Source organism: Caretta caretta, chromosome 9 (assembly GCF_965140235.1).
Source record: "Caretta caretta isolate rCarCar2 chromosome 9, rCarCar1.hap1, whole genome shotgun sequence".
Lineage (NCBI taxonomy): Eukaryota > Metazoa > Chordata > Testudines > Cheloniidae > Caretta > Caretta caretta.
Window position 1 is genome coordinate 85,896,045 of NC_134214.1, and position 13,578 is coordinate 85,909,622.

At 36.2% G+C, this 13,578-nt stretch overlaps 1 protein-coding gene across 4 annotated transcripts in view; it reads right to left on the reverse strand.

Moving 5' to 3' along the window:
• Positions 1-13,578, reverse strand: part of LOC125642707 (phosphatidylinositol-binding clathrin assembly protein) — a 47,518-nt gene that overhangs the window by 22,864 nt on the left and 11,076 nt on the right. For all 4 annotated transcript variants that reach the window (XM_048864404.2, XM_075132517.1, XM_048864403.2 and 1 more), the window contains exons 2-9: positions 12,060-12,202; positions 9,032-9,107; positions 7,940-8,042; positions 7,660-7,753; positions 7,421-7,532; positions 5,953-6,059; positions 5,281-5,322; positions 48-133 (exon numbers count right to left, since the gene is read on the reverse strand). In XM_048864404.2, the coding sequence (XP_048720361.1) occupies positions 48-133; positions 5,281-5,322; positions 5,953-6,059; positions 7,421-7,532; positions 7,660-7,753; positions 7,940-8,042; positions 9,032-9,107; positions 12,060-12,202 (763 nt within the window). The remainder of the gene's footprint in view (positions 1-47; positions 134-5,280; positions 5,323-5,952; positions 6,060-7,420; positions 7,533-7,659; positions 7,754-7,939; positions 8,043-9,031; positions 9,108-12,059; positions 12,203-13,578) is intronic.

The window sequence follows — 13,578 nt, forward strand, 5'->3', positions numbered from 1 at the left end:
AAGAGAATTAAAATTTAAGACATCTTTGTGATCCACCTGATGCTTACCTGCTGGCAGCTGAGACTTCTTTTGTTTTTTTCCCCTCTAGAGAAGCCAAATGCTGCTCCAATGCCTCAAGCAAGCTGCTGGGTGCCTAAAGTTAAAGTTCTCGTAAAACATCTGCTTGATAACAATGCATTATCATCTTGTGTACAGATTAACTCCCCCATCCACCAACTAAACAATTATGCATTTCTTTTTAGATCATGCAAATCGAATTCAAGTGTAAGATTCATTTTTTGGCAATATCCCCTTTTCAATCAAAATATGCAAACATGATCACTAAACGCTGGTCTACGAAAAGAGAAAAGTTCCCCCAAACTGGGCACGTGTATAGAAGCAAAGATTGGAATTTTCTGGCAACAGCATTAGTTGTGCTAAGCACTTGAGTAACAAGGCAGGTCAGTTAATTATACTCAGCTCTAATTACCACTCCCCGAAACTGTGAGAGCACTTACAGAAAGTGTTAATTCTCTAGCGACAGTAGCAAAAAGGCAGGATATACTTTAATTTGTCTGAAATCCATAAACAAATTTAAATCAGATGATAAATCCTTACAACCAAAAGCCCCCAGTGTGAGCAAACGCAATTATCTCAGTACAATGGGGAACTAACTACCTTTCAGAAACTAAAGTAAGATCCACTTAACCACTTTACTGGTAGCATCAAAATAGTTTTACTGCACTAACACTAACATAGACTATTAATTGCTATTCCTTTACCACTGATCATATCTTTATGGAAAGTTAACATTCCCTCCCTCTTTTCTCAGATCCATCTGTGAACTAAATCAACACATGAAACCAGCAGTTCTTATAATCTAGACATGAAAACTGACCATATGGTGATAGTTTTCAATCAGGACAAAAGCATGATACATGAAATGTTCTTAATTTTTTTTTTAAAAGCAGACTTCTCCAGCATTCTACTATCCCTAGAAAAAAGCTAGGTTTTAAAATTCCATAGAACAGACATTTTAAAAAAGTGAAATAGCTCAACAGTAGACATCAGTAAATGTGTTTAAAATACCGCAAATAAATGTACAAAGTCTTTCTATATCTGGAAACCTTAATCTCTCTCTGAAGTGCTTAAGATTGAGTGAATGAGGCATCTGAACTACTGACAAATGGATGAGCAGAAGCAAGAAGCTAATAAAGTAGAAGAATAAACCACTTCAAACCCAGCGCTGATTTGGTTTTTAGTAAGATGTAGGAAAAAGTAGCCAGCCACTGATTAAAAGCCTTGTCTTTTGAAATTTCCCCTCAGCACTGTTTAACACCTTTAACAATGTTTCAGATGATCCTATTTGTGGCTAGGTAGGATCCTAGCCTTTTTGAACACCTCCATGAAAATAAACCTGCCTTTAAGGGCAGGGCTGCTAGTCTGGCTTTGGAGAGAGAATTTTCTTTCCACTGTTTTACCTGTAGGACTCTCTACTGTCAATGCAGCCACAGTTCCATATATTGACCGGATTATAATAGACATGGACTCTCATAAACAAGAGAGCAAGTCCAGAAATGGGAGTTTCTTGGCCAGTTACAAGTCCTCATCTTTGGTCTCTAGAGATTTGATGGCCACTTCCACAGCTGCCTATGAAGTATATACCAATAAATCGTTGAGAGGAACTAAAAAGTGTCTAGCCTGGTACAGAAGATAGACAGAACATGTTTCTGATGGTCCACTTAGACCAGGCAAAGAGAAATAAACTATTTCAAGTTTCAGAGTAGCAGCCATGTTAGTCTGTAGCTGCAAAAAGAAAAGGAGTACTTGTGGCACCTTAGAGACTAAAATTTATTTGAGCATAAGCATAAACTATTTCAAGAAATCCAGATTTCTAAAATGGTGTTAATACAATCTATATTCATCATAGAAAGCAGGTTTTACTCATGTTGCCGGAAGATGACTTTTAAAGGCAGGTTTACCTACAGGACAGGATTTCCATAGAAATACTTTGTAAAGAAAGTCTTCTTGTAACTGCTTTGTTTGATTTTCCTTCTGCCTGTTTACTGGTAGGTGTGCTGCTGTTCTCTTTTGACCTAATACCATGTTAGTATCTGATTCTCTAAATAGAAATTAGCAGTTGTATAGCATCCTCCCCCTCCTCCCACAAATTCCCGCCACCCTCACAATGGAAGATGCCCTTCTAAGAAAAACAGATGAAACCCACACCCCCTACAGATGTCCCTCTGGAAGTCTACCAGACATGCTAAACACACATACTGGTGGTAGGGGATTTGAGCATCAGAAACATAAGCAGGTGCAAACACCTACAAGGTGTTAGACTATTTGATATCACAATTCATTATGACAGTCTTTTAGAAGGAATCACCTACAGTGATGGATCATTTTGATACAGGACAGCTAAGGTTAACGTGGCAAAAAAGTAATATTGAAAATCTGGTAGAACGTATAATACAATCATGGAAAAAAGCCTTGCTGAAATGGTAGCAAGGTTAAAAGTATTCTTCCTGCTATTGTTTTGTACTAGAAAGGACACACTGAGAATGAATATAAAATTGGTTAAAACTAAGTTTTGGAAAAGCAGGCAAGTGCTGAGGAACATACTGTTGAACTATTCTCTTTGGGACAACAGATGCACATATGAAACTGTCTCACAGTAGGGCTAAGACAATGATGGGTACATGGTGGGGTGGGGTAGGAGTAGTAATCCTTAAATTTCAGCAAAGAGAGAGGAATACATCCATTACAAATAAAATCTACAATATACCTGTGGAAGTAGCCTAAAGCAAAATGTGAGAGTTGGAATATCTGGTACGGGGAGACAACCAAGACATCTGGCATTTCCAAAATATATTGGAAGAAGAAAACCCAATTTTCTGCCAGAGTGGTGTTTTAGCAAAAGTGAAAGGTGTAGAGATGTGGGGGAAGAGGGGAGAAAGGGATAGAATAAAATATTCTATTTAGACTATCAAAAGAAAATTATGAGTACAGGTGACCACAACACAGAACATATGGGGGTAGGATTCCTGCCTCCCAAACAGATAAATGAGGATAAAATTGGAATGTTATTGCAGATCAGGGAGGCAATAAGATTTACTAGAAAAGTAATAACGGGTGAGTTCAGCTTCCAAAATATAAATGGTTAAAAGTTTCTTATGGACATTGCTGGGAAAAGATACCCGGGGTGCCTCTCTCAGAACAAGAAAGAGTAAGAACAACATGGTCAAACAGCAGGTACAAGAGTTGGAGACAAAGACACAAAATATCAAAAAGTGGTAGAGCAGAACTTCAGTGGGTAAAATGTAGATTAAAGGCCAAAATTTTTATCTCAGCCTAACTAGATCACCATTTTTCTTGGTACAAGTAATTTAGATTACTTAAACATAACAGTACCCTCAAATGAAGGATTGAAGTGATTTAAATTTGGACAGCAAAACTGAATGAGTAAAAATGGAGGCTATGTTTTGAAAGTTTGGTACTAACAAAGCTTAAAGGCCATGTAAACAAATAGCTAAAAATGACTCAAAAATGTACGATGGAGTTCTATTAGAGAGTCCATGAATTCACTAGGGAATAAAGGTGTAACGCTGTCAGAGACAAAGGTATCAGTGATACGAGGTGCTAAAGCACACAAGAAAACTGCAATATCTCACTGGGACTATATGGTAGTCACCTGAGAGTTCTAAAGTAAGTGAACTACTAAGAAAAATACTAGAAACATGTATGATTTAACAGTAGCTGACCTTTTTAAAGGTTAAGTTTGGCCAATACTTTACTCATCAGTTTTTGAAGGAGTTAATCTACAGGAGGGGGAAAGTGGTAAGGGAACAAAATTAGATTATGACAATTTATTTGGGTTAGTCAAGACTAGGGAAGACTTTGAAGAACACTAGAATAAACTAACAATACAAGTTAACTGAACAAATGATGGCAAAGAAACTCAGTGTTGACAATTACAAGATACAAGTACTGCACAGAACAAACTATTCAGTCAATAGATTTTTAGTCTTAAACTTTATTAAAGGGATTTCAGCATATTGCTGAAAATCCACTGAAAATATGCTTTGAACATGCAATGACAAGCTAAAGATACTCCTTAAGATAGTAGGGTATTAAGAAGTGAACAGAGTGTAACACAGAAAATAATCTACTGTGCCCACAGATTATATATCTTCATCTTGGTGACTGTATTCATATTTGGTCTCTTTATTACAAACAAAGAAATAGCAAAGTCCCCAAAAAGGGTAATTAATTTTAACAACATTGATAGGGGTGGGAACATTGATAGGGGTGGGAAATTTGCACAAAGAAAGATTAGAGACTAGTCCTATTTAGTTTGTAAAAGCAACGAGTACAAGATCAGATGGAGGTATACTGTACAAAGCAATGAATGGCATAAAGACAGATAGTTGGGTGCTGTAATAACACTTTCCATAATAAAATGAAAGCGTCTGTTCTTATATGGATGGTCAGTGTTCCTCTAAATTGATTATACACATCGTTTCCATCTGTACTGTCTCTACTCCAGTTCATCAAGACACCTAGAATCAACCTAGCTTATTCTGCCTTGTAAATTATCCTCACCACCCGATTTCCCAGTGTCTCCCATCATTTAAGTTGTTTGGGACAGGGACTTTATTTGTGCGCATATCTTACAGTGCTGAGCATATAGCTGGTGCCAATATAAATATCAGTAGACCTACACTGTCATCTTTGTGGACTTTGGAAAAGCTTCCATAGCTGAATAACAAAGCTTAAGATACAGGTATGAACTGCTGTGTAACTCTGAATGAAACTTGAATGGAGTTCCAGAGAAGCAGCCGTGTTAGTCTGTATTCGCAAAAAGAAAAGGAGTACTAGTGGCACCTTAGAGACTAATTTTCACAAAGAAAGACAAATTGGTTAGTCTCTAAGGTGCCACTAGTACTCCTTTTGAATGGAGTTGAGTGTCGTCGTCCCCCAAGATGTGGCACAGTATGCATGTGTACTTAAGAGACAGATTCACAAAGGATTCAAAGGAAAAACCTGTGTTTTAGTAAAAATACCCGTATAAGCCAGATAAACTTCACTGCTTTAAAACTCAGAACTCTTATTTAAACAATTGCAGAACTGTTTAAGAACTGTGTACATGTATTAATCTATGGAAAAAGTGAACATGTATATTTCCATATATAAATATATGGAAGAGAATATATTCTCAGGATGAATATGATACACATTAACCATTAAAACACAAAGGACAAAAGAACTGGGTTAAATTAATATGAAATGTACACTGACCTGAGTAAGATCTGGAATGTCACCCTGATCAATTCCAACTTGCTGGGTTCACAAAAAAGGGGGAAAAAAAAAAAGTACATTACTACATGCAGCGGCAATGAAAAGAAAAACTGTGGGGTCTGAATGTTACACAGAAGCCAAGGTATCAAAAGGGACATGTATAACTTTCTGAACTGGTACATTGTTCATGCCAATTCTAACAGACTAGTTCTAAGCTAGAATTTCAGTGTATATATCAAACAAGCTCAAATCATATTTCTATTTGGACTATTTCATGCAAAGATGCTAAGATTCACTGTAAGAGCTGGAAATAACAGCTTGCTTGAATTTATGCTCTGTTTTGAGCAGAAATATCAAAGGAATACTTTATAAATATTTATAATCATCATCAAGCCCAATCATTTTCATGTACTAATCAATGTGTAAAAGAAGATTCTCAGTAGCACTTTAGACAGAAAGGTTTATTGTATTGTTAGCAGTCTTTAGGCAAAGAAAGGTGCCTTAAAAATACCACTCAATATAAAAAAGCATTTAAGTGACATTCAGATTCAGCAACCTACAGAACTTTTATTTTGCACAGCAAATCACAAACATTAGACTGTTTGTGATGGGACTATTGTACCAGTACAGATAGCTAAATGATACCCTTTTAATACATGTAAGTTTATTTACCTCTGCTACTTTGAGGAATTCTGACAATTTGGTCATTCTGGCTAGGAACTTTTTGTAAATATCCAAACCTTCTTTGCACTGGTTCTTCTTCATATCAAAATACTTTTCTGAAGAGTGAAAAAAGGACATTTGTAAAAAAGATACAAAAAACCTCTCACACTAATGCAAGAGATTTAAAAAGATACAACACTACAAACAATAACTTTAGATAATATCTCCTCTCCCTAAAATGAACGAATATAGAAAGCCATGTTACTTTTAAGAGTAATGTGTTTGGGACTACTCCATAGTCTCCATATTTACAATGAGTTTGTTGATTTCAGCAAGTTATAACTTGGTGGACAGTTGTAGTCAGCCTGAATGTAAAGTGTTTAATCTGTTTTTAAATTCTTTGTCAGCCACGCAGGACTTCATTTTGAAGAAAAATGTTTGCAAAAAGTCCGTCCATGAGGTGCACTCAACCACTAGAAATGTAGTAGCTGACTTTAGTAAATTAAAAATGCACCATGAGTATTACCTATTTTAAAGCATTTTAAAACTACACATCAACATCTCAATACTACGCATTTGTGGTTTGTAAATGGAAATATAGAATCTGAAGGAGGCATTTAAGATGAAAACTCAACTTTCACATGTATCCAACTCTAACTTGTCAATATTAATGTACAGAATCCTTATGGGTAAACCTGTCAAACAGGAATAGCATTTGCAGCCTTTTGAGTACTGAGTTTTATTTTTCATACTCTGAAACTTGTAGATTTTAATGTATCAATAAAATGAATGACACTGGCAGATTTAATGGAGAGTGAAAGCTGAATCGAAAGATTATTAAATAAATTCTTTTACTGCTTTACTATCTTTGTGTAAGATTCTCAATTTCCTCCCCCATAGTTAGTCTTGAAGGCACAATCCACTTAAAAACCATATCCGACATATGTTAACCATAGCCAAGAACTCAGCAAGGTAGAACTCTACAATCTGTACAAGACCATAAACACCAGTTAAAGTTGATAAAACAAAAACATAGGAAACCCAACAATGTGCACTCTATATTCAACGTGTATGCCCAGTAAACCCAGTACAGGCCAACCTACTTTAGAGCCTTAACCCCCCACCCCACACATATACATTACGGTGTACTTACAGGCTAAATTGTTTTCTAACCTGGTTATGAGGAACATTCAAGACACATTTCTGGTATTTCTAAAATGGAAATATCGGCAAGAATAACTCAGATTTACACTTGAAAAATAATAAGGCCTATATATCAATGCCTTTAAGGCCAATCCTGCTGTCACTGACACCAATGATAAAAATTACCACTGACTTCAACAGAAGCAGGATCTGGCCCTTAATTTGTTAGGCTATTAAACAGACTCAATTTGCCTTTAAATTTCTATTTCTCCCTGACTGTCTCCCCCAAAGATTCACGAACATATGCACACATACACACACCAGTTCCACATACCTAATAGGTTAATAATCCCCTCATTATAGGCTGCAAAAAGCCTAATGGAATCTTTAAAGAGAAGCATGAAGGCAGCATTTATTACACCATTGGTTAATTCATTTGGATTTGCCTGTGTAGAAAGTGAAGAGATAGAGTAGATTAAAAGTATTGGTGGAGAGAAAAATACCAATAAATTTCTTCCCATATCCAGTAAATAAAGTATTTTAACAATGAAATACAACTTAGAATGTGCTTACATCAAAATCAAGGAGTGCATCAAGCTGGTTCTGAATAATTGGAAGGGTTTTTAGAAGCTTTTCAGTATTCATAGTTCTCATCACTCCATCTATCCTACAATGTGTAAAATGGCAAATTTATAAATGTACACGTGACCTAGAACATATGATGACTTGATATGTTTAGTACTCTGTATTTAACTACAGTTTAAAAGGCAGCAAAGTTCTATGGCAAGCATATATATGACTATTATTAACCTCTTAGATCTGAAATGAAAAGCAAAAGGAGAATATTTCTTACCCTCTTTTCATTTTGGTGAAGTCAACTGCTACAAGTCTGTAAGAAAGTGCTTTTTCATTCAAGTATTTGCTATATCGCCTAATGAAGGTAGACATATCATAGCCTGAAAATTAAATGTTTACTAGTTAGACATTTCAAAGAGGAGTATCATCTATCTATTTTGTAATCATTTTTCAGTACTATTCTGTAATGTGTGTCATTGAGTTCTCTCACTATACAAATTGTGTGCAGTGTTCACTTGCAGAGCCCCTAAAGCCTTCCTCCATATTTTTCTCTTCATTATTTGCACCAGCCTTGAGGCACAGTGCTGCCACCATCTTCCCAAGTGATGACAATTCCACAGAAGTTATCTGGACTTTGTTAATGCCTCACCTAACAGGAGGAGAGGCTACTGTTTGCAACCGTGAGGCACTCTTATTCTTATAGTGTACAGCTCACTGGAAACAGAATCAGTCAAATGCTGAAGACTAAAGATGGGAACTACTGAACTCCAGCTACTGTAAAAAAGGATGCTCTAAAAAAAACAAAAAACTAAATATATATATTTTTGCCATCCCACAAACTACCTCTAACACCTTTCACAGATCTGCATGAAAGTCTTTCATTAACCACTAGTGAAGTGTTCTAATGACCATTTAATGAAGCTTGAGAATTAATATTACCCCCCACCTCCATTATGGAATGCAGCCAAATGAAAAAGATTAATCCAGTGCTCATGTGTTAAGTTATGCCTTTTTAAAAAGACATGTAACTGTAACCACATTTCTAGCTCTCACCTGTGTAACTTTCAGCCATACCATAATTTTCCCTGCCTCCTTTGCTTACTGTCATCCCTTTGCACTGCATAATATAAAATAAACCCCCTTCATGGATATATCATTTTCTGTTAAACACCAATGACTTACAATCACTACTAATGCAGAGCTAGAAAAATACATGTATTTAAGGCCTTAAAGCAAAAAATCCCCCCAAAAAACTACATAACAGAACAATTGTTGTTGTTTTTTTATTTTGTTGCTTTGCCAACCTTCTCTTGAAAAAGTAATACTTTACTGTTTGCAACTTAGTTTTCACAAAGAAAAAGACTCTTACCCTGCATGGCACTTTTGTCCAGGTAGTTGTTTAGATTGAACAATGTATTTCGGGATGCAAGATACTGGATAAAGCGCTGATGAAGGGGAAAAAATTGCTTGAAAATTACTTTTTCTTCATCAAATGTAATACATTTAAGAATTAGATTACAACACAACTGCACATAACTCGGGTATTTCAGAGGCAGGTTTACCGTTATCTACAATGTACGAATTAGTCGCAACAAAAACAATTCACTAAAACTTAGTAAACTAATGTGAATTAAATACATTAAATTTCATAACTGAGTGTTTGGCAGAGGAAATTTGTTCAGTCTGAAGAAAAGCACTCCACTGTCCACACATGAAGCTACATTAGCATGGAGGGAGGGAGGGAGGGGAGTTACTTACATGCCTTTTTAAGTAAAAAAGTTTTGTTAATTCTGTAGCTCACAGTAGGGAAATTGAAGAAAAACTATAGGTGCTCTAAAAGTTTCTTCTGTACAACTCTATAACTTCTATGTAATGGTTAAAGAGACACTTTTACAAACTATTTGGAAATGTTTTTTCTACTTTAACATAGCTTTATAAAAACACTGAGACACTAAAGTGTTCAAGTATTTGTATAGTTATTAATGAAATAATTAACTCACCTGGCATTATACTACTTCTAAGTAAGTCTATAGTGTTAGTCTCCTCCTACTACTCAAATATTTGGCTAAAAAGATGATACAAGAAAGAGGAGACTAAATCTATAGCTTGACTTATGTTACTTAAAAGGAAACTGCTTCATGAACAATTTAAAGTTTCTCTGCCACTTTCAATACATATTAATATGCATACAATCATGTCTTCCTACTACTCAAACGATAAATTAGAACTTATCTTTTCAGGAAAAAAAAATATTGTCATCACAGTTACAGGGCTAACTGCACCTCTGACCTCTACCGAGTTTGAGCAGCTCCCCCTCAGGTTAAAGCTGCATGCCTTCACTTCTCTCAGAGTGGAATCCTGCAACCCCCTGGGTCTTGGGCTATAGCATGTTGCCTACCAACAATGACTACTTCGAAGGCCCAGCTGAGTTTGGTACCTGTAAGTCTGCCTTTCAGGAATTGTGACCAGTAGGCCTAGTTGGGAATTTTTCAGTAAAACAGGTTTTTGTCTGAAGAGTCCAATTTATCAAAACTGAAACTTTACCTGGGAACATACCAGATTCAACAAAACTTCCACAGGGAAAGGTTTCTCAGGTTCAGTATGGCATATCTGGTCAAAACCAGAGACACAACCCACCCCAGAATGTGTCAGTAGTGAGCGCACTCACCTAGTATGTAGAAGACCCAGATTCAATTCCCTGCTTTGCCTGATTCAGACCAAGGACCTGAACCTGAGTCCCTCACATCCTAACTGTCCTAACCACCAGGCTGCTATTCTGGGGTGAGATGGTTGTCTGTCTGTCTCTCTTTGACCCAATGAATATTTTTTTATACACACTAAGTTTCAAAAGACAGACACAGACTCTATAGCCTGGTGGCAAAGGCACTCACCGGGGATGTCGGAGACCCACGTTCAAGTCATTAATCTGAATCAGGTGAATACCCTCAGTGTCAAGCTATCCTGGGGTGTGTGTGTCTTGTTTTTCCACCAAAAAAAACTTTGAAAGATCTTGGTTTCATCCCAATGCAAAACAGGGAAGTTTTAGAAATCTCAAACATGATCACAGGAGAGGAAAAGTATTTCCCACCCAGCTTCAGTGACCAGTGACTAACACAGTAACCAGGCAGCTTTTTTAATACACACTGTTTTTATCCTAACAGTAGGAATACAGCAAAGCAAAGAGGAAACAGATTTGAAAACGATGGAACAGTCTATATGCATGTCTATCTTAGGTAAAATAGGAAGGCCTAACGCTTCAGACCCTCCCACAGGGTCTGTGGCTGTGTCAGGCTGTTCTTTGTGAACAGCTCCCTCATGACAATCTCCCTCACTATGGACAGAGAGAAAGTTTTCAACTATTTATCACCCTTTTGATCTGTTCCTTTTCAGCCTTGGCTGAGTAACTGCGTAACTTGGCAGTAACCTGGAAGTAGCATCTTCACAGATAATAGCTCAACAGTGATCTTAACGTCCTGAATTATTTACAGGTGGTGTTTTATTTGGAGCCACTGTCTACCCTTACTCTATTTCCAAACAGGCTAGTATAACTAAACCAACATATGCATATAATAAATTAATTCAATACAGTCAATATTCCATGACCTGAAGAAGAGGAGCTCTGTGTAAGCCAGAAAGTTTCTCTCTTCCAACAACAAATATTACTGCACCCACCATGCCTCTCTAAAGTCACGGTCATATACTGCCTATTTCAATACCCTGGTCAGACCCCTTGCAGATCAGGTCCACATCCTTCACAGTGGTTCTTTAACGTTTACATTTAAAGCAAAAGATAACACTTTCTTACAGATATACTTTGCCTCAGCCACAATTCTGCACTCATATGCGCAACAGACAACTTATAATAAGAATGGGGACGCACACTTGGATATTTGAGATGACCATCTCTATTATCTGACATAAAAGGTTGACTGTTTAGGCTTTGTTGGAAGGTTGAGAAATTGTGTAAAATTGAAGATGAAATTTCTAATGTCACACTGTGGTCTGGGAAAGAAAATCTGTCCGATCACTTACTACACCACAAAGTTTTTAAAATAAGTTTTGCTGATCTTTTGTTTTTAAACTGAACTAAACATAGGTGGTAAATGAATGGCAATAGTAGTTTAGGAAGGAAAGTTAATGGAAAAGAGGCATGACATTGATTTAGACATCTACTGAGTGTAGTTTGCAATTAACTGACTTTCTAATGAGTGATGAATAGCACTTCACTAATTTTCTATCACAAAGGTAACTTACAACCAATAATGATAGAAAAATTAAGTGTGTGTGTGTGTGTATATATATTTTGAAGTTCACAGCTCACAACTATTTCTTTATGGCATTCTGATTTTTTCAGAGATGCCCCCATAATATAACTATCACAAAGTAATCAGTCTTACCTCATTTCCATACATCATGAGGTGGTGTGTTGTAATTAGAGCTTTGAACACTACGACCCAGCTACTGTTAACAGTCCTCTCAAAAAGTGTGTCTGCCAGCTGTGGAATATTCACATTCATCTCATTTGTGCACTGGATTAGATCTAAATTTAAAAAATGCAAAGCATTATGTTTAGTTAGACATTCAAAGATGCGACAGAAATAAGTTTCACAGGCTGAACATGTAACATGAATGTTAACTGCTTTATACAGGACTCCATACCATTTGAAAGCTTTAACCCGATGCATTAACAATTATATTTCCTTTTGGAGTTGCAAACCACAAACAGCCTGCCATCTCTTGCTTTATTTCCTTAATAGCAGTTTTACAGAAAATAAATGAAAACTAAACTAAAATGTGGAACTGAATTCTTTATTCTAAGCTTCTCTACTCAAGTAGATATCAATTTACTAGCTTAGAAGTGCTCTAAAAGTTTTGAATAGAAAAAAGGAAAAAATCCTTACATATATGACAATTCAAAAACTATATTAAGATAGAGTAAAATATATTATAGGGATGCTGCAATTATTCTCAAAAGCAAGCATTACAAATTCAGAGTTAAGGTTAACATAAGTTTAAAAAAATGGAAATACAAAGTTAGGGCCACTCACACAATCTTAATTTCACCCTCTAGTGAACACCATGCAATAACCACATGATTAAAGGTATTCGTGAGCTCAGATTTTTAAACACACACAAGATTCGCCCACCCCTCCTGGTGACATTATAAAATATTTATATTAAATCCAAACTTTAATCCTAGGGTTCCCCCCTATGAGATTTTAAATCTTCGAAAATAGGAATCTACCAATGTATGTAACAAAAGATGCTTGGACCACTAAAAAACGAACACTTGAGGTATCACCGTCACTTGTATACCCATGTCCATTACGGATACGATAAAAAATTTGTATAACTTGCCATCACAATGGTATTTCTTATTTCATTACTTCCCCAATAAAAGTTACTTGAATGCCTTAATCTGTGTTCTTCAAACTCAGATAACAGCTTTATGCTTTGGTACACAAAATAAAATCCGTCTTCTAGCAAGTGGCAATAATAATGAAATGAAAATCAATGGTACTTAGGAACTTTTAAAATGTGTGTCCATTATCTTTTATTCCAGAAATGGAGCTCAATACCAATGTAAGATACTAAGAATAAAAACTGTTGTAGTTCTCTCTAGTAAACACTGACAGGATGATAAGTAAAAGGTAACATGGATTTGTCAAGAACAAATGACAAACCAACCTAAATTTCTTCTTTGATAGGGTTACTGGCCCAGTGGACAGGGGGAAAACAGTACACAGTATATATTCAATTTAGTAAGGCTTTTGACATGGTCCCATATGATGCTCTCATAAGCAAACTAGTGAAATGTGGTTTAAATGAAATTACTGTCAGGTGGGTGCACAACTGGTTGAAAAACCGTGCTCAAATGGTTATGAATTGTTTGCTGTCAAAATGGGAGGCTGTATC